At 34.3% G+C, this 22,368-nt stretch overlaps 1 protein-coding gene across 2 annotated transcripts in view; it reads right to left on the bottom strand.

The window, feature by feature from the left end:
- AASS (aminoadipate-semialdehyde synthase) overlaps nucleotides 1-22,368 on the bottom strand; it is a 70,380-nt gene that overhangs the window by 19,996 nt on the left and 28,016 nt on the right. For both annotated transcript variants that reach the window (XM_007982735.3, XM_007982738.3), the window contains exons 9-15: nucleotides 21,858-22,006; nucleotides 20,365-20,487; nucleotides 19,866-19,977; nucleotides 8,162-8,221; nucleotides 7,916-7,983; nucleotides 5,297-5,415; nucleotides 5,002-5,128 (exon numbers count right to left, since the gene is read on the bottom strand). In XM_007982735.3, the coding sequence (XP_007980926.3) occupies nucleotides 5,002-5,128; nucleotides 5,297-5,415; nucleotides 7,916-7,983; nucleotides 8,162-8,221; nucleotides 19,866-19,977; nucleotides 20,365-20,487; nucleotides 21,858-22,006 (758 nt within the window). The remainder of the gene's footprint in view (nucleotides 1-5,001; nucleotides 5,129-5,296; nucleotides 5,416-7,915; nucleotides 7,984-8,161; nucleotides 8,222-19,865; nucleotides 19,978-20,364; nucleotides 20,488-21,857; nucleotides 22,007-22,368) is intronic.

Below are 22,368 nucleotides of genomic sequence, written 5' to 3' on the forward strand. Positions count from 1 at the left end.
CACTCACATATTCATCACAGCACTATTCTCAATAGCAAAGAATGGAATCAACTGACATGCCCATCAATAGTGGATTGGGGCCAGGTGCTGTGGCTCATGCCTGTAATCCCAGCACAGGATGCCAAAGACAGGTGGGTCACTTGGGTCCAGGAGTCGAGACCAGCTTGGACAACATGGTGAAATATCATCTCTACAAAAAATACAAAAATTAGCCCAGCATGTTAGCGCATGCCTGTAGTCCCAGCTATTCCAGAGACTGAAGTGAGAGGATCACTTGAGCTCAGGAGGTCAAGGCTGCAGTGAGTCGAGATCACACCACTGCACACCAGCCTGGGCAGTAGGGTGACACCCTGTCTCAACAAAACAAAACAAAATGAAACAAAAATAAAAAAACACCAAAAACAGTGAATTGGATTAAAAACTGTAATACATACACACCACTGAATACTACATAGCCATAAAAAAGAATGAAATCGTGTTCTTTGCAGCAACATGGATGCAGCTAGAAACTATTATCCTATGCGACCTAACACAGAAACCAAAAACCAAATACTGCAGGCTCTCACTTACAAGTAAGTGGGAGCTGAACACTGGGTACACGTGGAATTATAGATGGAAACAATAAACAGTGAGCACTACCAGAGGGACGAGGTAAGAAGTGAAGCAAGGGCTAAAAAGCGACCTACTAGGTACTATGCTTGTTACTCGGTGACAGATTCACTGATACTCCGAATCTCAGAATCACACAATATACCTTTGTAATACACCTGCACATGTAACCCCTGATTGTAAAACAAAAGTTGAAAGTAAAATAAATAAATATTCCCTTGGACATGATCAATGACTCCCTGTGGGCCACAGAATAAAATCACCTTTTTATCACATCTAAATAGCAACACTATTCTATTGACCTGAGGAGGAATAAATGCCTGAGAAGTGGTTTTATTGTTTATTTTGTTTTTGTTTTTGTTTTTTTTCATGAACTAGAGAAAATCTGAAGTACGCAGAATGAATTTGACAAGCACAATGGTGTAGTATGATATTGTTTATATTGGTTTTCATTTTTTTGTAGGTACTGTAGACAGTTTTACCAAATAGTCAGTAAAAAACAACTTAAATATTGTCATGTAATTGACACGGTATTTTATTATTCCTACAATAGACGATGGATACAGTCATTTATATAATATTCATATTTATGAAAATTTGATTTCTCATGATTATGCAGTCCCAGCACCAAATGATAATCCCAAAGCCAAAATTGCTGAAAACCCAGTCAAAGTTGAGCTTTGAGTACAGCATCATCTGTTGTTCACCATGTGGATTTTTAGCCATTTTGATAGCCTTTATACCGATCAACACCATTAAAGCCTATCTCCTCCTTGGGCCCTTCCTGGAGTCTACTCAATAACGTAATACATGGGCCATCTTGACCTAGTTTGACACTTCCTGATAGCCATTTGGAAGATGTGGAGGTAAAAAGAAAGGCAGCCCTATTTTAGTGGAAAACCCAAGACAGAAAATCCCAATCCAAATTATACCTGCCCCTTTAAGAAATTTCCAAAAAGTTGTTTTCCTCCACAAAGCTTTCCCAGATTCCCCCAAAGCCAGATATCCTTCCTCTGCATGCAACCAGTTATATCTTTATAACATTTAATGGAATTTGATCCATTCATCCCTGTATTTCTACAGCTCATGTATTACATTATTGAGTAGACTCCAGGAAGTGCCCAAGGAGGAAATAGGCTTTAATGGTATTGATCAGTGTAAAGGCTATCAAAATGGCTAAAAATTCACACAGTGAACAACAGATAATGTTGTACTCAAAGCTCAACTTTGATTGGGTTTTCAACAAATTTGACTGTGGTATAGTAATTTGGTTCTGGGACTGCATAATCATAAGAAATTAAATTTTCATAAATATGAGTGTTATATAAATGAGTATATCCATATTCTATTCTAGAAATAATAAAATACCCTATTAATTACATGACAATATTTAAGTTGTTTTTTAATGCCTATTTGATAAAGTTGTCTACAGTACCAACAAAAAAATAAAAACCAATGTAAACAATATCACACTATATCATTGTGCTTGTGAAACTCATTCTGCATACTTCAGATTTTCTCTACTTCATAAAGAAAAAATAAAACCACTTTTCAGGCATTTACTCCTCCGCAGGTCAATGGAATAGAGTATTGCTATTTAAATTTATTATAATGCAGAATAAAATTGTGTATGTCTTTTATCAGAATCAAAAGCTCCTGGTCTCTGTGTTTTTGTTTCTTTAAACCAAAAAGAATTAGTGCTAACAAATCTGGTAGACTTTTAGAAGCCACTGAGCAAAATACTTGCAAAACTATTAGAACCGAATATTAATAGAAAAGGTGCAATGTCATCTTAAAGGTTAAGCAGAAATTTTTAAATCACATTCTCCATATTAAACTTGCTCAATCAAAATTTTACTAAGATCTAATAATATTTTAAAACTTCTCCTTATAATAGGCTGAGAAGTACAATGATAAGATTTTGCCTGGTGGCGCTTTTTAGACAAACGGATTAGAGTTCATAATTCGTCTCGAATAGGATATAGGAAGCATTCAATGGGACATACTGAAATTATTTAAGTTGACTCCAACCCAATTACTCCAAAAGGTCGAAAATGTCACTTGTGAAACATACATACAAAATACATGTGGAATTTTCAAAGAAACATTGAAATCAATTACTACTTTGTATTAAATTATTAAAAACTAAATTTGAAAAATTAAAACTATGAGAATTATACAAATTACTAAAAATTTTTTGGAAACATATTCTTTACTCATTTTTTTGTAGTCCCTATCACTGTGTTTATATCAAAACATTCTTTCCCCAACTTAAAAAATGAAACAGTTGGCCAGGCATGGTGGCTTATGCAGTAATCCTGGCACTTTGAGAGGCTGAGGCAAGTAGATTGCTTGAGGAGTTCAAGACCAGCCTGAGCAACATGGTGGTACCCCATCTCTACTAAAAATACAAAATTTAGCTAGGCATAGTGGCATGCGCCTGTAGTCCCAGCTACTTGGGTGGTTGAGGTGGGAGGATCACTTGAGTCTGGGAGGCAGAAGTTGCAGTGAGCCAAGATTGTGCCACTGCATTCCAGCCTGGGTGACAAAATAAGACTCTGTCTCAATAAAAGAAAAAAAAATGTAAGGAATGCTATAGGATAACACTGTTTAACGGCATTACCATTATTCAGCATAGAAAATATACCAAATGAGAAAACATTAAATATAAAACAGATTTTGCTAATGCTAAATCTTATTGAAGGCCACCTGTTTGCTAAATTTTAAAATTTGGATATATTAATAGATTGATGTCTTTGTCCATTATCTTGTCACATTTTATTTCAGATTTTGTTTCAAATGGAATTTATCGTGTTACTTACTTTCAATTAAAAACGATATATTTAGGTACCTACGTGTGTCAAAATAAATTACTGTTCTACTTGGAAGGCTAGATCATTCTATTTTGAATCAGGATTTCTTTACATGGTAAATATCAGAGAGGTTTAGTTGGTCATTAGTCAATTTTTTCTGAATAAAAATTAATGCTCATAAAATTTTTATAAGTTGAGTGACATTTTAAGTGCATGAAGTTAGCCTATATTTAAAGATATCAAGAGAAATGTAAAAATGCCAGCTTACAGAACTGCCTTTCATTATATGATTTCCAAGCCTGCTTTTTTTTTTTTTTTAAGCAGAATATCACAGAACTTCCTCCAAAGATAAAATTTGAAACTGATCTGTGAAAGTGATTAGGTAATCACTGTGAGGGAACAGATAACTTTATTCCTCTCATCTTGGGAAAATTCTAAGAATGAATAACTATTCTCATCACTTTGACATTTCAAAACCAAATGTATTTATTATTTATTTATTTATTACTTTGATTTTACGTTCAGGGGTACATGTGCAGGTTTGTTATACAGGTAAATTGTATGTCATGGGGGTACGGTGTACAGATTATTTTGTTATCTAGGTAATAAGCATAGTACCCAATAGGTAGTTTTTCGATCCTCACCTTCCTGCCACCCTTTACCCTCAAGTAGGCCCTGATGTCTGTTGTTCCTTTCTTTGTGTACACATGTACTCAAATATCAAAACCAAATTTAGTTATAGAGTAAATCTCATGTAATGCTGTATGTAGATGTTAGATCTGCATTTTTATTAGTAATACTCTATTTCAAGATCTGTTGCTATGATGAGACTTAAAATGGTCATAAGGCTAAGTAATCTACTTATTTCATTTAAGTTTTATAACTCCAAAGGATAAAATAGATACTAAAGTATATAAAACATTAATACCTTATGACCTGCAATCGCACTTCTAAGTATATACCCAACAGAAATGTGTAATTACTGTTTTGGTGAAATGGTCACAAAAAGACAAATACTGAAATGTGTATAACAGTGTGACTTATAACAGCCAAAATCCAGAAACAACCTAAATATCTATAGTAGTCAAATAAATAATAATGGTATATTCACATAATGAAATACCACACAGCAATGAGAATGAATAAACTATTATTTCAGACAATAGCACAGATGACTCTCATAATCACAACACTGAATGGGAGAAGGCAGCCACAAACGAGGATATATTGAATGATTCCAATTATATGAAGTTTGAAAGCAGGCAAAAACTAAATGTCAGAAGCCAGGATAGTGCTTACTCTTAGAAGATGGGGTAAATGATTAGAAAGAGACACCCAGAGGGCTTCCGGGGAATTATTGATACTCTGTTTCCTGACATAGATAATTGTCACAGAGTGTGTTCACTTTGTGAAAATTCATTGAGCTATATACTTATGATCTGTGCACCTTCTGGACCCATGCTTCAATTAAAAACTTTACTCCAAAAGAGTATGAAGAGAGAAGTGAAAGAGAAAGAGAAAAATAAGAGAAAAGAAATAACAACAAAAATATGAAACTCATTTCTTGCCAGATACTGACCTGATGACAAGATCCTGTTTTGCCACCAAGAAGCCCAGCTTCTCTTCTTGTTTACAAATGTCCATGCTAACAGGATTAATATTATATTTCTTGCCTAACTGTTCAATTTGATTCTTCATGTCAGAGCCTATTTCAAGAATTAAAAGTCACATTTTTAGATATGTCAGAGTAAAATATATTTTAATATCTCCAAAAATAAATTTTCAAATTTCAGAAACAAAGTAGTCTTCTAAAATGTAGAAGTCAACATGCTATAAAATATATTTTTCTTCTTTAAAAATTAGGGCTTATTTACCTACTGTTATTTCTATATTGCCATCTCTTGATAAATATTCCAATACAGGCTCAGATACATAGCCAGATCCAAGAACCAAAACCTTTCTGGTGCCCATTGAAAGTGACTGAGCACATTCCCTATTTAAAAAAAAAAAAAAAGAGGGGAAGGGGCTAATTAAATTTTTTTTTTTAATAACAGAATCTTACTGTCCACAAATTGTACTAAAACCTAAATAATGAAGCAACATTTTCTCTTCACATTACTTAAAATAAGAATTTTGACATGAGTGAGTTCCCTATACCAACATATTTCTTCAATTATTTTACATTTTGTACAATGAAGAACAATAGACCTGACGTCTCTGAGATATATATCTGTAGATGTATACATGTATTTCACGAATTTCCAGTATTACTAGTGAGGTGCAGGTGCTGGACCTTTTCTTGGTTTGCTTGTGATTGAGTAACTTGGTCTCACATTTTATCCTTCCAGAAGATGTAATTCAAACTCATGCGAGGGGCTTTACCTTGGAAACTTTATTTATTCCTCACAACAATCCCAGAAGGCAACAATTTGAGGAAGAGAATATTATTACACATATTAGAAATTGTTTTGTCATATATCTTTAGGGTCACTTGAAAATAGTCAAAACCATGACTTTGAGTCACAAATGTCATGGGTTAAATGTAGAAAACGAAGACTAGTGTTAGGCATTATTTTAATTCTTGAACAGTTTATTCTGCTGGAATTATACCTTCCAGGCAGATGACTTTCTATCTTTCCCACAAACTATGACCTCCAAGGCAGCATCTAAGACTTACTCATCTTTACAAACCCATTAATGCTCAGCATGTTTTGTCTTAAATATGGAATTTACTCATTAAATATTTTTTGAATCAAATTCCCTGTTATCAACATGAAATCAAAGAAATGGCTTGGTGCCAGGGACTGAAGTAGGCTCTGTTATTTAGAATCTTTAGGTCAGAATGTCTCTTGAATATTAACCCAAAAACCTTTTCATTAATTTTAAATAAATAAAAATAAGTATAAGTATAAAACATTCCTGTCCCTCTGTACCCCAATACACATTATTACTGATGTGAAGAGGTCTCATTTAACTACTACTGTCTCCCATTTCACCTTCCAGAGAGAACCACTATTATTTGGTTATTATATATTCTGTCTAACAATATTTTCTGTAGTTTGTATAATTAAAACATTCCAAATACCAAATGCTCAAAACAGAAACTCACTCCTAGATTCTAATACTGTCTAGCCCATTGGTACCCCCAAACCCCAGATTCCAGGTTAATAATCACTGTGCTAAGTGATGAAAAGAACAGAAGAATAAGGCAGGATTCAATACAAAGTAAATTTCCTTTCAAAATGCAAACTTTGTTATTAGTATCTTGGCACAAGTTTCCATCAGGAAAGAGGGCAGCAAGTTCTAGCAATCGGAGCCAAGTAAATCTGCTGCTACATGAAATATGACACATAAGAGAGAAGATACCACGAGGACCAGTCATGTTAGACTTGTCACTAGTATCAGTAGTGTAAAAGACCATTGGATGATGAGAATCAAAACATAGAGCTATGAAAAACAAACAGATGTGAAGTTTTACCTGTAAGAAATTCTCCTATAGGGTTATAGAGCTAGCTTCTCTTATTCATAAAGAAAAAAAATTAAATACTTAGTGTCTTACGCCAGAATATTTCACTGACACATCAAAAAGTAACTATAATCAAACCAGCACATATGGAAAAGGCCTAACTACAGTACGCTTGATCTGGGCAGATCTCTTTGTTTACTGCTTGTAGGTAGAACCACTGAAAAAGAAGGTAAGACAGTTATGTTGTGTTGTGTTGTTTCCCAACTCTGGTTTCTCCTGAGACTTCAGTACATGGGTTCCTTTTTTAATGTGAAAAGACCAGCAGAATAGATATAAACACAGATCAAAGGCAATTGGCTGGAGGAGACCAGAACATTCCAAGAAAATAAAATTAATGTTTTCAAACTTTAAGTAGTAAAATCCATTAAGGAAACAAGGGCCTTAGCTGAAGACCTTTCTAAAGTAATGATCCTCTTGAGTAGATTCACTACATTACTTTTTGGCATCTTCCCCCTAATAAGAATCCCTGGAGAAAACTACCTCTTATTTCCATCAATTGTTTATTCACAACTCTCTTAATTTGTAACCACAAATTCACTTTCCTGAACACTACACTAAACAAAAGAGAGTCCAAATCCTCAACTAAAACCCAAACTGAAAGCACCACAGAAAGTCTAGTGTGCTCATTTTCCTTTGAAAAAATAACTGAGGCATGACCATGTGTAAAATGTCAGAGAAAATCAAGAAGCTACCTGAAGGACAATCCTTTTGGATTTTTGCTTGCTTACCCATACGTCTACACAGGCTATTAGAAAGCCAAAAAGATTCTATACTACTGTTAAGTGGGAAACAGTCACAGTGGTTTCAGCCAGCCACTTAGTTTGGATTTCCTACATTTTCAAACATCATCAAAATTTATATATTGTACAAACCTAATATTAAGAACTCCCATTGAAGCATTAAAAATACTCATTAATTCCAAGATAAGAATAAATGTATAAAACAAGAGGATTTGAATAATACTTACCTGCTCTCCCGGAGTGTCTGGATATATTTATATTTATCAGGTAATGTACCGTTGGATGTAATCACTGCCTAAATGTATATGACACAAGACATTTCTTTAGTATCCACATTTTAGTCCTACAAACATGGTCTCATGACTGATAGAGAAGAGACAGAATGGCAAAGATGGAGAGAGAGAGAGAGAGAAGAAAGAAAAATGGTAATAGAAAAAACACATTTATGAAAAAATATTCTTCTCATAACTTACATCTCTCACCACAGGAGAAAAATTCTGACTTTCAAGAGGCTGTGTTGCATCTGATAATATCTGAAAGGAAAATGAGATTTGTAAGAGATAACTGACACTGCAAAGAAGGCCTCTTGGTGTTTGTATCCATATTAAAATGTTAATCAAGGGAAAAAAAGAATTTAAGAAACAGTTTTCTGAGGATCACCGAGTATAAGGGGTTGCTAATAGAAGTCTTCTACAAGCAATCAACTCTACACACAAGACTATGGTGTTTCAGCACAAGTCCCAATTTTAAAACTAAAATTGGATTATAATCATCTTTGCTTGCTGTGAACACAAAAAAGCTTATCTTTTCCGAGTTAAATGTATCATATTAAGCACGTTGCCAAATATCTTCACAAGCTTTATAGCTATAGTCCCCCCTTCAAGGGCCTCTACTCCATTCCAAAAGTTCAAGTTGTTCTATTAGGAGTAGAGAATGAGGTTTTCCACTCAGCAAGGCCACCACCTCAGCAGTAAGGGGTCTCCCTCAGATCAGTATTAGTAGTTATATGTGTAGATACATCAGCATTTCAAAGGTGGTAGCAAAAGTGACTTGACGGAGTAGAACCTTGAAAGTCATTCACATCCTCTTCACATTATCTTGTAGAATTGAGTCAAAGACAACAAAAAATTAAGATGTCTCATATTAACATTTCCGCAACCTTCTAGTCCTCCTCTTTTCTCCCAAGGAACCCAACTCTTGAATATGCTGCCAAGAAGCAATGGGTATATAAGTTCGTCCCTCTCAGATAACCCAATTCTTGAATATACTGCCAAGAAGTAATGGCATATAAATTAGCATTGCTGCTTCTTGTGGAAAGAGAAGGGCCAATGAGACAGTCTTTCCTCCCTAACTAGAGGTTAAGATCTAGCTCACTCACCCAACTAAAAACAAGAAAAATGTACCTAGAAGGTGCTGGTAACAGAGAATTTATTTAGTATATTAAAATAAATAGAAAAATTGTTTTCATGTATCTAAAATAAACGGTAATTTGAAAAACGTCAGTTCTCCAAAGGACTGAAACCTAGATTTAAATTACTTCATCCTAACTGAATTTAGGTGAATTCTCCTAACCTTTATCCTTGTCTATCCCCCTGCCCAAAACAAAGAATATATTATCTGAAGGAAAATCATACAATATCCGGAGCCTCAAGTCATCTCTAAAATTTTGAATACACAATGTCTAGCATTTAACCAAAAATAAATAAATATATTGAAAGGTTAGAATTTACTGAAAACCATAAAAACCAAGGAAAAAAACAGGGAACATAAATAGAACCAAGAAGTGTAATGGAATTAACAAAAATGATTCTAAATTGTGATTAATATGTTCAAAAAGTAAAAGGACAATATAGATAACTTTTTAAAAAGATGTAAAACTTTAAAATTAATGAATATAAATTTTTGATAAATGAAAACAAGTTTCAAGCCTTGGAAGACAGATGAACATCCAGATATATGAAGAAGCTCAACAATCTCCAGAGTCAACCCAAAGAGGTCCCTTTAAAATTACTGTCAAAAACCAAAATGATATTAAAAGCAGCAAGATAAAAATATCATGCTACATATAAGGGAATCTCCATTAAACTATCAGCAGATTTCTCAGTAGAAATCCTGCAGGCCAGGGGAGAATGGAATGATATATTCAAAGTGCTGATGCACAGAAAACTGCCAGCCAAAAATGCTACACACAGCAAAGCTGTCCTTCAGAAAAAAAGAAGAAATAAAGCCTTTCCCAGACAAGCAAAACTTTAGGGAATTCTTCACCACTAGAGCTGCTCTATAAGAAATGCTTAAGGGAGTTTTTCAAGTAGAAAAAAAATAACATTACTAACATGAAAACATATAAAAGTACAAAATTCACTGGTAAAGGTAAATATATAATCAAATCCAGAATACCCCAATACTACTATGGCACTCTGCAAAAGATAGGTATTTATAACTCTAGGATGAAAGTTAAAATTCACAACAGTCAAAATAATGATAGCTACAATAAAGTATCAAGAAATATGTAAGCTAAAAAGATGTAAATTGTGACATCAAAAAATATTAACTGGTTGCACCCAACTCAGACAGGTTAAAAAAGAAATATATATAGTATGTATGTATACTATATATATACACACACACACAAAAATATATATATAGTATGTGTGTGTATACACATATATATACACACACATACTATATATATATACACACATATATATATACACACATACTATATATATACACACACACACACACATGCACCTATTGGTGGGAGGGTAGAAGTCTAGAGTTTTGTATGCAACTGAATTTATTATTAGTATAAAATAGTCTATTATAACTGTAAGATGTTTTATGTAAGCCTTGTGGTAACCATGAAGCAAAATACTAAAGCAGATAAACAAATAATAAAAAGAATACAAATTTAGCACTAAAGGAAATCACTAAATCACAAAGATAAACAGGAGAGGAAAAAAAGAACAAATAAACTATAAAACAATCAGAAAACAATTAACAAAATGGCAGTAGTAAGTCCCTGGCATATCAGTAATTGCTCTGAATGTCAACAGATTAAATTGTTCAATTAAAACACAGAGTGGCTGAATGTATTAAAAAACAAAGCTCTACTATTCACAATAGCAAAGATATGGAATCAATCTTGATACCTATCAGTGGCTAATTGGATAAAGAAAATGTGGTATATATACACCATAGAATACTATGCAGACATAAAAATGCATGAAATTGGCCAGGCACAGTGGCTCACACCTGTAATCCCAGCACTTTGAGAGGCCAAGGTGGGCAGATCACTTGAGGTCAGAATTTCAAGACCAGCCTGGCCAACATGGTGAAACGCTGTGTCTACTAAAAATACAAACATTAGCCAGGCTTGGTGGTGGGCACCTGTAATTCTATCTACTGGGGAAACTGAGGCAGGAGAATTGCTTGAACCCAGGAGGTGGAGGTTTGTGAGATGAGATGGTGCCACTACACCAGCCTGGGTGACAGAGCAAGACTGCCTCAAAAACAAACAAACAAACAATGAAACCATGTCCTTTGCAGCAATCTGGAATTAGTTGAAGGCCATTATCCTAAGTAAATTAATGTAGGAACAGAAAACCAAATGCCACATGTTCTCAGTTATAAGTGGGAGCTAAACACTGAGTATACATGGACGCAAAGAAGGGAACAATAGAAACCAGGGTATACTTGAGGGTGGAGGATGGGAGGAGGGTGAAGATTGAAAAACTACCTATCAGGTACTATGCTCACTACTTGAGTGATGAATTCATTTGTGCTCCAAACCCCAGTGACATGCAATTTACCCATGTAATAAAACTGCACATGTACCCCCTGAAGCTAAAATAAAAGCTGCAAGGAGAAAAGAAAAATAGACTCTCACTATATGCTGCCCACAAGAGACATACTTTCACCTTAAGAATGCACATAGGCTTTCATCCCTCAAAGGGGATGAAAGAAGATATTCCATGCAAATAATAGCCAACAGAGGACAGGGACAATACTTATTCCAGATAGAAAAACTTAACTCAAAAATTTTCACAAGAGACAAAGAAAGTCATTATTAAGGAGCTCAAGTCATTAGGAAGACATAGCAATTGTAAATATATGTTCTCTCAATGTTGGAACACCTAAACATATAAAGCAAATATTAATTAATCAACATGAAGGTAAAAAATAAATACCAAAGCAATAATAGTAGGAGACTTCAATACCCATCTTTCAAAAATGGAAAGACCAACCAGGAAGAAATTAATTAGAAAATACTGGAATTGATCTGTGCTTTAGACAAAATGAAACTAATAGATAAATATAGAACTTTTTATCCAGTAGCACCAGTGTACACATTCTTCTCTAGTACATATAGATCATTCTCCAGAATAGATCATATGGTAGGCCACAAAATACGTCTCAACAAATAAAAAAAAAATGAAATCATATCAAGTATTGTTTCTGATCACAATGGTATGACGCTAGAAACCAATAACAAGAGAAACTTTGGAAACTACAAACACATGCAAGTTAAACAACATATTCCTCATCAATCAAGGAGTCAATAAAGAAATTAAAAAGGAAATTAAAAAATTTCTAGAGACAAATGAAAATGAAAACACAACCTACCAAAAGCTATGGGATAGAGCAAAAGCAGTACTCAGAAGGAAGTTTATAGCAATGTTGAAATGCCTATTTCAAAAAAGAACAAAGATCTCAGATAACTGAATGTTGCACCTCAAGGAACAAGAAAAACAGGAACAAACTGAAACCAAAATTAGTAGGCACAAAGAAATAACAATGGTTAGAGAAGACATAAACAAAATAGAGATGTAAAAAATACAAAAGATCAATGAAACAAAGAGTTTGTTTGAAAAGGTAAACAAAATCAACAAGCCCCGAGTCTGCCTAAGAAGAAAAGAGAAAAGACTCAATAAATAAAATTTCAGATGACTGTTGTTGGTGTATTGGAATGCTAGTGATTTTTGTATGTTGATTTTGTATCCTGAAACTTTGCTGAAATTGCTTATCAGCTTAATTTTTGGGCTAAGACTATGGGTTGTCTAGATATAGAATCATGTCATCTGCAAAAAGGGATAATTTGACTTACTCTCTTCCTATTTGAATGCTGTTTATTTCTTTCTCTTACCTGATTGCTCTGGCCAGGACTTTCAATACTATGTTGGATACAAGTGGTGAGAGAGGGCATCCTTGTTGCCAGTTTTCAAGGGTAATCAGTGTCATTAAAATGGCCATAGTGCCCAAAGCAATTTATAGATTCAATGCTATTCTTATCAAATTACCCATGACATTCTTCATAGAACTAGAAAGAAACTATTTTAAAAATCATATGGAACCAAAAAGAAGCTGAATAGCCAAGGCAATCCTAAGCAAAAAGAACAGAACTGGAGGTATCACGCTACCTGACTTCAAAGTATATTACAGGGCTACAGTAACCAAAACAGCATAAGACTGGTACAAATCCAGAAACAATGACCAATAAAACAGAATAGAGAGCTCAAAAATAAGGCCACACATTTACAACCATCTGATCTTCAACAAAGCTGACAAAAACAAACAATGAGGAAAGGACTCCCTGTTTAATAAATGGTGCTGGGATAACTGGTTAGCTATACAACTGGCTAGCTATACTATAAAACTGGATCGCTTCCTTACACTATATAAAATGCTGTAAATAAACTCAAAGTGGATTAAAGAATGAAATGTAAAACTCAAAATTATAAAAACCCTGGAAGATGATCTAGGCAAAACCATTCTGGACATGGGAACTGGCAAAGATTTCATGACGAAGAACCAAAAACAATCGCAACAAATGGGATCTAATTAAAGTAAAGAGCTTCTGCACAGCAAAAGGAACTATCAACAGAGTAAATAATCTACAGAATGGGAGAAAATATTTGCAAACTATGCATCTGACAAAAGTCTAATATCTGGCTTCCATAAAAACTTAAATTTACAAGATAAAACAACCCCCTTAAAAACTGGGCAAAGGACATGAACAGACACTTTTCAAATGAAGACATACATGCAGTCAACAAGCACATGAAAACAAATTGAACATCACTGATCATTAGAGAAATGCAAATCAAAACCACAATGAGATACCGTCTCACACCAGTCAGAATGGATATTACTAAAAAGCCAAAAAATAACAGATGTTGGTGACGTTGTGGAGAAAAAGGAATGCTTATACACTGTTGGTGGGAGTATAAATCAGTTCAACCCTTGTGGAAAGCAGTGTGGCAATTCCTCAAAGAGTTGAAAACAGAACTACTCTTCAACCCAGCAATCCCATTACTGGGTATATAGCTAAAGGAATATAAAATGTTCTATCATAAGGACACACACACATGCACATAGTATTGTAAAGAGTGCTCATTGGAGCGCTATTGTAAATAGCAGAGACATGGACACAACCTAAATGCCTATAAATGATAGAATGGATAAAGAACATGTGGTACACCATGGAATACTACAAAGCCATAAAAAAGAATGACATCATGTCTTTTGCAGGAACATGGATAGAGCTAGAAGACATTATCCTTAGCAAATTAATGCAGGAACAGAAAACCAAATACTGAATGCTCTCCCTTATAAGCAGGAGCTAAATGATGAGGACATATGGACACATATAGGGGAACAACACACATTGGGGCCTTCCTGAGGGTGAAGGGAGAGGAGCAGAAAAAAATAACTATTGGGTACTAGGCTTAATACCCTGGTGATGAAATAATCTGTACATCCACCCCTCGTGACACAAGTTTACCTAAGAACATACCTGCACATGTACCCCTGAACCTAAAAGGTTTTTTTAAAGTATGTATTAGCTTCTGCAACAATATTGCATAATATATCACACACAACTCAAAAAAACAAACACACACACACACACACACAGATGAAAAAGGAGACATTACAACTGATACCACAGAAATACAAAGGATCATAAGAGAGCATTATGAACAATGATATGCCAATAAATTGGAAAATCTAGAAGAAATGGACAAATTCCTGGACAATTACAACCTACCAAGATTGAACCAGAAAAAAATAAACAATCTGAATAGACTAATCAATAACAGGCAGCGAGATTGAATCAGTAATAAAAAGTCTGCCATCAAAGAAAAACCCAGGACCTGCTGGTTTCAGTACTGAACTCTACCAAACATTTAAAGAAGAATTAACACCAATTCTTCTCAAACTATTCCAGAATATCAAGGAGGAGGAAATTCTTCCAAACTAATTATATGAGGCCAGTGTTAATGTGATACCAAAATCAGACAAGGACATAACAAAAAATGTAAGCTTCAGGCCAATATCCCTAAAGAATACAGATGCAAAAATTTTCAACAAAATACTAGAAAACCAAATTTAACAATATATTTAAAAGAGCATTCACCATAACAAATGGGATTCATTCCAGGGGTGCAAGGATGGTTCAACATATGCAAATTAATAAACATAATTTATCACATTAACAGAATGAGGGACAAAAACCATGTGATTATTCCAACGGAAACAGAAAAAAAGTATTTGACAAATTCAACATCACTTTATGATAAAAACTTTCATCAAATTAGGCATAGAGGGTACATAATAAAAGCCATATATGACAAACCCACAGCTAACATCATACTAATTATGGAAAATTGAAAGCTTTTTCTCTAAGATGTAGAACAAGAAAAGGATGCTACTATTCAACATAGTACTGGATGTTCTAGTCAGTGTAACTAGGCAAAAAAAAGAAAACAAAGGCATCCAAATTGGAAAGCAGGGAGTCAAACTGTCCTTGTTTGCAGATGACAAAACCTTATATATAGAAAACCCTAAAGACTCCATCAAAACACTGTTAAAACTGATAAACAAATTTAGTAAAGTTGCAGAATACAAAATCAACATACAAAAATTAGTAGCATTTATATATGCCAATAGTGAACAATCTGAAAAAAAAATCCCATTTCCAATAGCCACAATAAAAATAAGATGTGTAAGAATAAATTTAACCAAGGAAATGAAAGATCTCTACACTAAAAACTGTAAAACATTGATGAAAAACATTGAAGAAAACAAAAACAAATGTAAAGATATTCCCATGTTCATGGATTGAAAGAATTTATATTTTAAAATGCCCATACTACCCAAAGCAATCTACCAATTCAGGGCAATCGTTATCAAAAAAAAAAAAAAAAAAAAAAAGACAATCTTCACAGAAATAGAAAAGAAAATCCTAAAACTACTATGAAATCACAAAAGACCTCAAATCATCACACAATCTTTAGCAAAAACAACGAAACTGGAGGCATCAAACTACCTGACTTCAAAATATACCACAAAGCTATAGTAATCAAAGCAGCATGGTACTGGCATAACAGCAGACATATAAACCAATAGAACAGAAAAGCAAGCCCAGAAAGAAATCCATACATCTATATCCAACCAGTTTTGGAGAAAAGTGTCAAGAACAAACACTAAGGGAAGAAGAGTTTCTTCAATAAATGGTGCTGGGACAATTGGGTATCTACATTCAGAAGAATAAAACTAGACCCCCTATTTGTCATCATATAAAAAAATCAACTCAAAATGGATTAAACACTTAAATGGAAGACCTAAAACTATGAAACTACTAGAAGAAAAAAAAAAAAAAACATAGGGGAAATGCTTCATGACATTGACCTGGTTAAGAATTTTTTGGATAAGAACTCAAAAGCACAAGCACAAAACCCAAAAATAGACAAATGGAATTACATCAAACTAAAAAGCTTCTACACAGCAAAACAAACAAGCAAACAAAAAATCAATTGAGTGAAGAAACAACAGAATGGGAGAAAGTATTTGCAAACCATACATCTCACAAGGAAGTAATACCCAGAATATACAAGAAAGTCAAAGAACTCAATAACAAAACAACAAATAATACAATAAAAAATGGGCTGTACTCAAATCAAATCTAATAGCTTTAAAATGCATATATTGCTAAATAGAAACACAGGAAAATAATTACCTAAGCACTATTGCAAGAAGTTATGAAAAGAAAGGTTAACTAAGCTCTCAGTAAAGTAAAATAAAGAATATTTATTATATTATATTAATATATAATATTATTATAAAATCAAGAATAAGATTATAAATTAAGAAGATAGAAAATGATACAAAATAGGGATGATCACCAAAGTTGAACTGATTTTTTGAGATGACTAATAAAATTGATCAATTCCAGGTAAAACAGATTAACAAAAAACAGAAAGCATACCCGAACAACATCAGGAAAAAGAGAAATCACTACAGAATCTATTAAAGAGTTAATAAGATTATTACTAAAAAAATATTGTGACAATAAAGTTTACAACTTAGATGAAATATAAATTCCTAGAAAATAAGCATACCAAAATTGACAGAACAAAAATAAAAGTCTGAACATTCTTAAGTTTTTAAATAAAATGTAATCTATAATTGTAAAACTCACCCTTAAAACCAAACAAAAAAGAAACAAACAAAAATGCTACCAACCCAAATCGTTTTGCTAATGAATTGTATCAAGTAGAACTAACAGTAATCTCATGCAAAATGTTCCTGAGACCAAAAATAAGGAAATACTCTCTAACTTGTTTTAAGGCCAACATAACCTTAATATCCAAACCTGACAAATACCTGATAATAAAATAAAGTTATAGATTAAACTCTCTAATGAACATAGATGTTAATAATCCTAAACAAGATTAATTTATGTACAAACTCAACAAAATAATGTGGAGATACATACATATATATATATACACACCAAAACACATGTCAAAAATCTTTATAGTGGAATTATTAGTAAAAGCCCCAAAAAGAAAACAACCCCAAATGTCTACCAATGGTAAAATAGATTAAGAAATTTTGGTATATTCCTTAGCAACCTGAACTTAGTCATAAATAAACGGCTAACATACAACCAAGTTGGATTTATCCTAAGAATGTGAAGTTAGTTTGATATTGGAAAACCAATTGACAAAATTCACATATTAACAGAGAAAAGGAAAAAATCATCTTCTCAATGAATACAGAAAATGCATTTGATAAATGTACATAATATCCACATCGTCCAGGCCATAATCCAGAATTATTCAATCTATGAAAACCAGAAGACTATGATCAATTCTCAAGGGAAAAGACAATGAATAAAGTCCAACCACAAATTGACCCAGAAAGTTGGAAGTATGAGATAAAGATTGTAAAGTGGTTTTTATAACTATGTTCCATGCAATAACGAAAAATATACTCATAATTAATTAAAAGATAGAAACTCTCTACGGAGAAAGAGAAAACACCAAAATGAAATTTTTAAAAAGGGACCCAATGGAAATTCTAGAACTGAAAATAGAACATCGGAAATTAAAAATGCACAGAAAAGTCTGATTAGCAGAACAGAGAATATGAAGACATTTTTGGATAAAGGACAACTAAGAATCTGTCACCAGCAAACCTGTACTATAAGAAGTGATAAACTAAGTTATTCAGTTGGCAGGGAAATGATCCCAAAGGGAAATGAATGAAGAACATCAAAAATGGTAAACATCTTGGTAAATATATTATTGCATTTTTTATAAACATACAGTTTGGCCACTTAAACATTTACCGTTATAAAAGTTTAGAAGTGGAGAAACTGTTAAGATTATGTATTCATGGCTGGGCATGGTGGCTCATGCCTGTAATCCCAGCATTTGGGAGGCTGAGGCAGGTGGATCACGAGGTCAGGAGTTCAAGACTAGCCTGGTCAACATGGTGAAACCCCGTCTCTACTAAAAACTACAAAAATTAGCCAGGCGTGGTGACACGCACCTGTGGTCCTGGCTACTCGGGAGGCTGAGGCAGGAAGAATCGCTTGAACCTGGGAGGTGGAGGTTGCAGTGAGCCACGATTGCGTCACTGCACTCCAGCCTGGGCGACAGGGTGAGACTCTGTCTCAAAAAATAAATAAATAAAATAAAATAAAATAAGATATTATGTTCATTACAACCACCTCACGTTACAGATGAAATATCTGAGGCTCAGAAAGGAAGTGAGTGCCCTGCTCAAGGCCATAAAGCAAGTTGATGTCTCCAGCAAAGCCTAGCATTTGTACTCTCCTTCTCCTGCTTCTTTAATCCCTCAGCACCAACTCCAGACACATTGCAGATCCAGTACTGACTGCATCAGCAATACGTCCTTAACTTCTCTGTGTTTGTTTTATAATGTGTAAAACGGATATAATGATGGTACTTACCTAATATGGTTCTCAAGAGTACTTAAAATTAAAATATATTTAGTACTTGGAACACTTCCTGCACATAGTAGGTGCAATATGTCTAACCATGACAGTGACAGTGTCTGCTGCCTGCATTTTGTCAGGCCTGCTACATCTCCCTGTTGACATATTCCAATAGGAAAAAGAAAGGGTCAAAATGGAATACGGTTTGAAAGAAAAGAAGATCACAGACTGGAAATTTCATTTATTCTTGCCCCACTAACTATTGTTCTATTTTAATGTGAGAGCTTATGAGGGAAAATATAGATGAAAAGAGCAAGAGCCATTCTTTATATTGAAATCGTTGGCAGAGGCAGACATTCTGAAATAAAAATAAAGCATGAAGGCTATGAATGCTTAGGATAAAAACTGAAATAAGAAAAATTTTCTTTGATAAACAAAATGGAATTTAGATAACATGGTACTTCATTAGCTAGTCACTGATCACAGAAGAAAAATACATGACCTCAACATAAGCTGTCACTTAACCATTAGTGACCAGAACCCAATAAAACGTTCTATATTTCTAATTTTTCAGATCTAGTTATTATGGCATAATAAGAGTGCCCCAATATGAACTGACATAGATGGCAAATAATTAAAAATAAAGCATGTTTTATCTCATACATGGTGAACATTCTTAACAAAATACCTATAATGGGAAAGAGATGTAATTGTAATTAAGCATGAAGGCAGTGATATCATCATATCCCCCAAGAGACAAGTAAGAAGAACATGTCAAATAAAATAGTATCAGTAAGTATGTCAGGGAAGGGCTGGCATTTCATTTTACAACAGATTTCTTAGATACAGAAGACCAGAACATTCACAGTATTACCCCATGATTCTGTTTAAAGCCACAGAGTTGTTACTGATATTACCAGTCTGCTTACCATTTCTTCAACATAAGGGTAAAGCATGTCTCCAAAGCATTCTGTAGCTTCAATTGGGAGCTGTGCTGGCAAATTGTCAATGGAACACATCAGGATCCCTGAGCCTTCAACACTAAGAGAAGCAATGTGGTTTATTCAGAAGCACAAAACATTATTTGTAAGTTCTGACTTTTCTAGATGTCTACTTCGTTATATTTGCTTCATTATCATTTGTAATTTTGTATAAAAGTACATGCAAAAATAAACAAAACTTTTCAAACCAAACGTTTTCCTTTTTCAGCAACCCATCTCCCATTTAAATATGTGTGTGTGTGTGTCTTTGTGTGTGTGTGTGTTCAAATTTGCATGGTTTTTTTTTTTTTTACCTAATTTTAGTATATTTGAGTATATCTCTCCAAACTTTCATAGCTTCATAAAGATGTAAAATATTAAGCATTTTAGAGTAGTATATCTATGTAACTAAGTGATGAATATCATCTAACAACTTTAGCAAACTCACCTGTCATGAATAATATGCTGGTCTGCATCATACATGCAAAAGGGACGCTCTATTGTTGTACACTCAGTCATAAACTCTATAGACCCTCCTGTGTCAGCGGAAATGTCACATATTGCCACAAGTCTGAAAATAACATCAATACTTAGATGAGAGGATGAAATTCTGAAGTCTCCAACAAGACTAAAAAAAAGGAGTTCAGAACAATTTTCAACACGGATCCTAAATATTTCCCAGGCTTTTGGGGTCTTTTTCCTATAGCTCATTCTTCAGGACTCTGCACTGTTCTGTGATACAGAGAATCTTCCCAGTATGAGTTTTAGTCTCCACAAAAAAAAAAAAAAAAAAAAAAGAAAGAAAAGAAAAGAAAAAAGGAAATAAAAGCAGAACATTGCTTTCCTAGAAAAATCATTAACAGACTAAAGTTAACATAGTTAGCTATCCCTAAATAACTCAGAAAGGTTCAATTATGCTACCTCCACCCTGCTTAGTACTGTATAGTTTTACATGTGGTTACACAGAAATCTCTAGAATTATGAACAAAAGTCTCAGTCCAGCATTCAAAAGGTTGACTATAATTTTTCTGCCCAATCTTCCATTACCACTTGCATACATGAACCAATGCAGAGCTAGACTGACACATTCAGCACCCTAAATATGCTTTGGTAGCTTCATATTTATTAAGGACCAATTCTTTCACTTGGAATTCTTGTTCTCCTCATTCCTCCCTTTAAGGTTTGCTGAGCTCAATGCTTCTGCTTTCTTCTAAACCCCAGTGATGTTGTTGCTCCTAGCATTCCCTTGGCATTTACTTGATGCCAGTTACATGCCTAGAAAAGCAAACATATCTTTTACTCTTCCACAAATATTTAGTCATTAATTCATTCCATATTTAATAATTATTTCAATGCCTATTATATACCAGGCAACATACTAGGTGCTTATGGCCAAGAGAAACAGACCCCCTATCCTTAAGGAGATTAAGTTCTAGGAAGAGGGAGAAAAATAATAAACACGAGAAAATAAATGAGGAATTTCAAAACCAAAAACAGAGTAACAGACTAGAGATAGAGATGAGAATGGAGAAGTAAGAGGAGACTTCTCTGAGGAAATAGTTTCAGAGTGGCATGGGGCATCACAGAAGGCAAAAGAAGAGTGTTTCAACAACTGGGGATGGGCCCAGCATGGTGGCTCATGCCTATAATCCCAGCACCTTGGGAGGCCAAGGCAGGAGGTCTGCTTGGGACCCAGAGATTTAGACCAGCCTGGGAAACATAACAAGACCCCATCTCTGAAAATAATTACAATACAATTTTTTTAAAAAGAAGGAAGGATGGTTAACAGTGTCGACTACTGCCAAGAGGTCAAGAAAGATAAGGCAGAGAAGTAGTCATTAGAAATCAAGTCCTGTGATATGTGGGGACATTACATTCTTTGATCCTCTAATAATGGAAGCAGCTGGTCAAAACTACCATCTGCTGAAGTAGAGTCCTTACTTGTGTGGTAATGAAGGGCAGCCTTCCACACCAGCAGCTGAGAACTTGCCTGGAGCCAGGAGACTCTGAGCATCTTGGCGGGTTAGGAGGCGAGGAGTGTTTTGTTCCCAGTAGATTCCATTAATTAAGCAAGTTGTATAAGGTGCAATCTGTAATGCAAGTTCCAGGTTCAAGAAAATAGAAAAATAGCCTATTTTAATATAGTATACTGAAAGAGAGCTATCAGGAAAGTCTATGAGAAATAATTAAATGTAACTTCTAATTGATTTTCTTATTGTCCATGTCAGTGTCCATCTTTTGAGGCAAAGATAATAAATAGCCACCCAGATTTCAGTGTAGAATTACCCCATGACAGAGCAATATATGACTATAAATACATTATTGGCTGAGCTCAGTGGCTCACGCCTGTAATCCCAGCACTTTGGGAGGCCAAGGCAGGCGGATCACGAGGTCAGGAGATTGAGACCATCCTGGTTAACATGGTGAAACCCCGTCTCTACTAAAAATACAA

This window comes from Chlorocebus sabaeus, chromosome 21, assembly GCF_047675955.1.
Source record: "Chlorocebus sabaeus isolate Y175 chromosome 21, mChlSab1.0.hap1, whole genome shotgun sequence".
Lineage (NCBI taxonomy): Eukaryota > Metazoa > Chordata > Mammalia > Primates > Cercopithecidae > Chlorocebus > Chlorocebus sabaeus.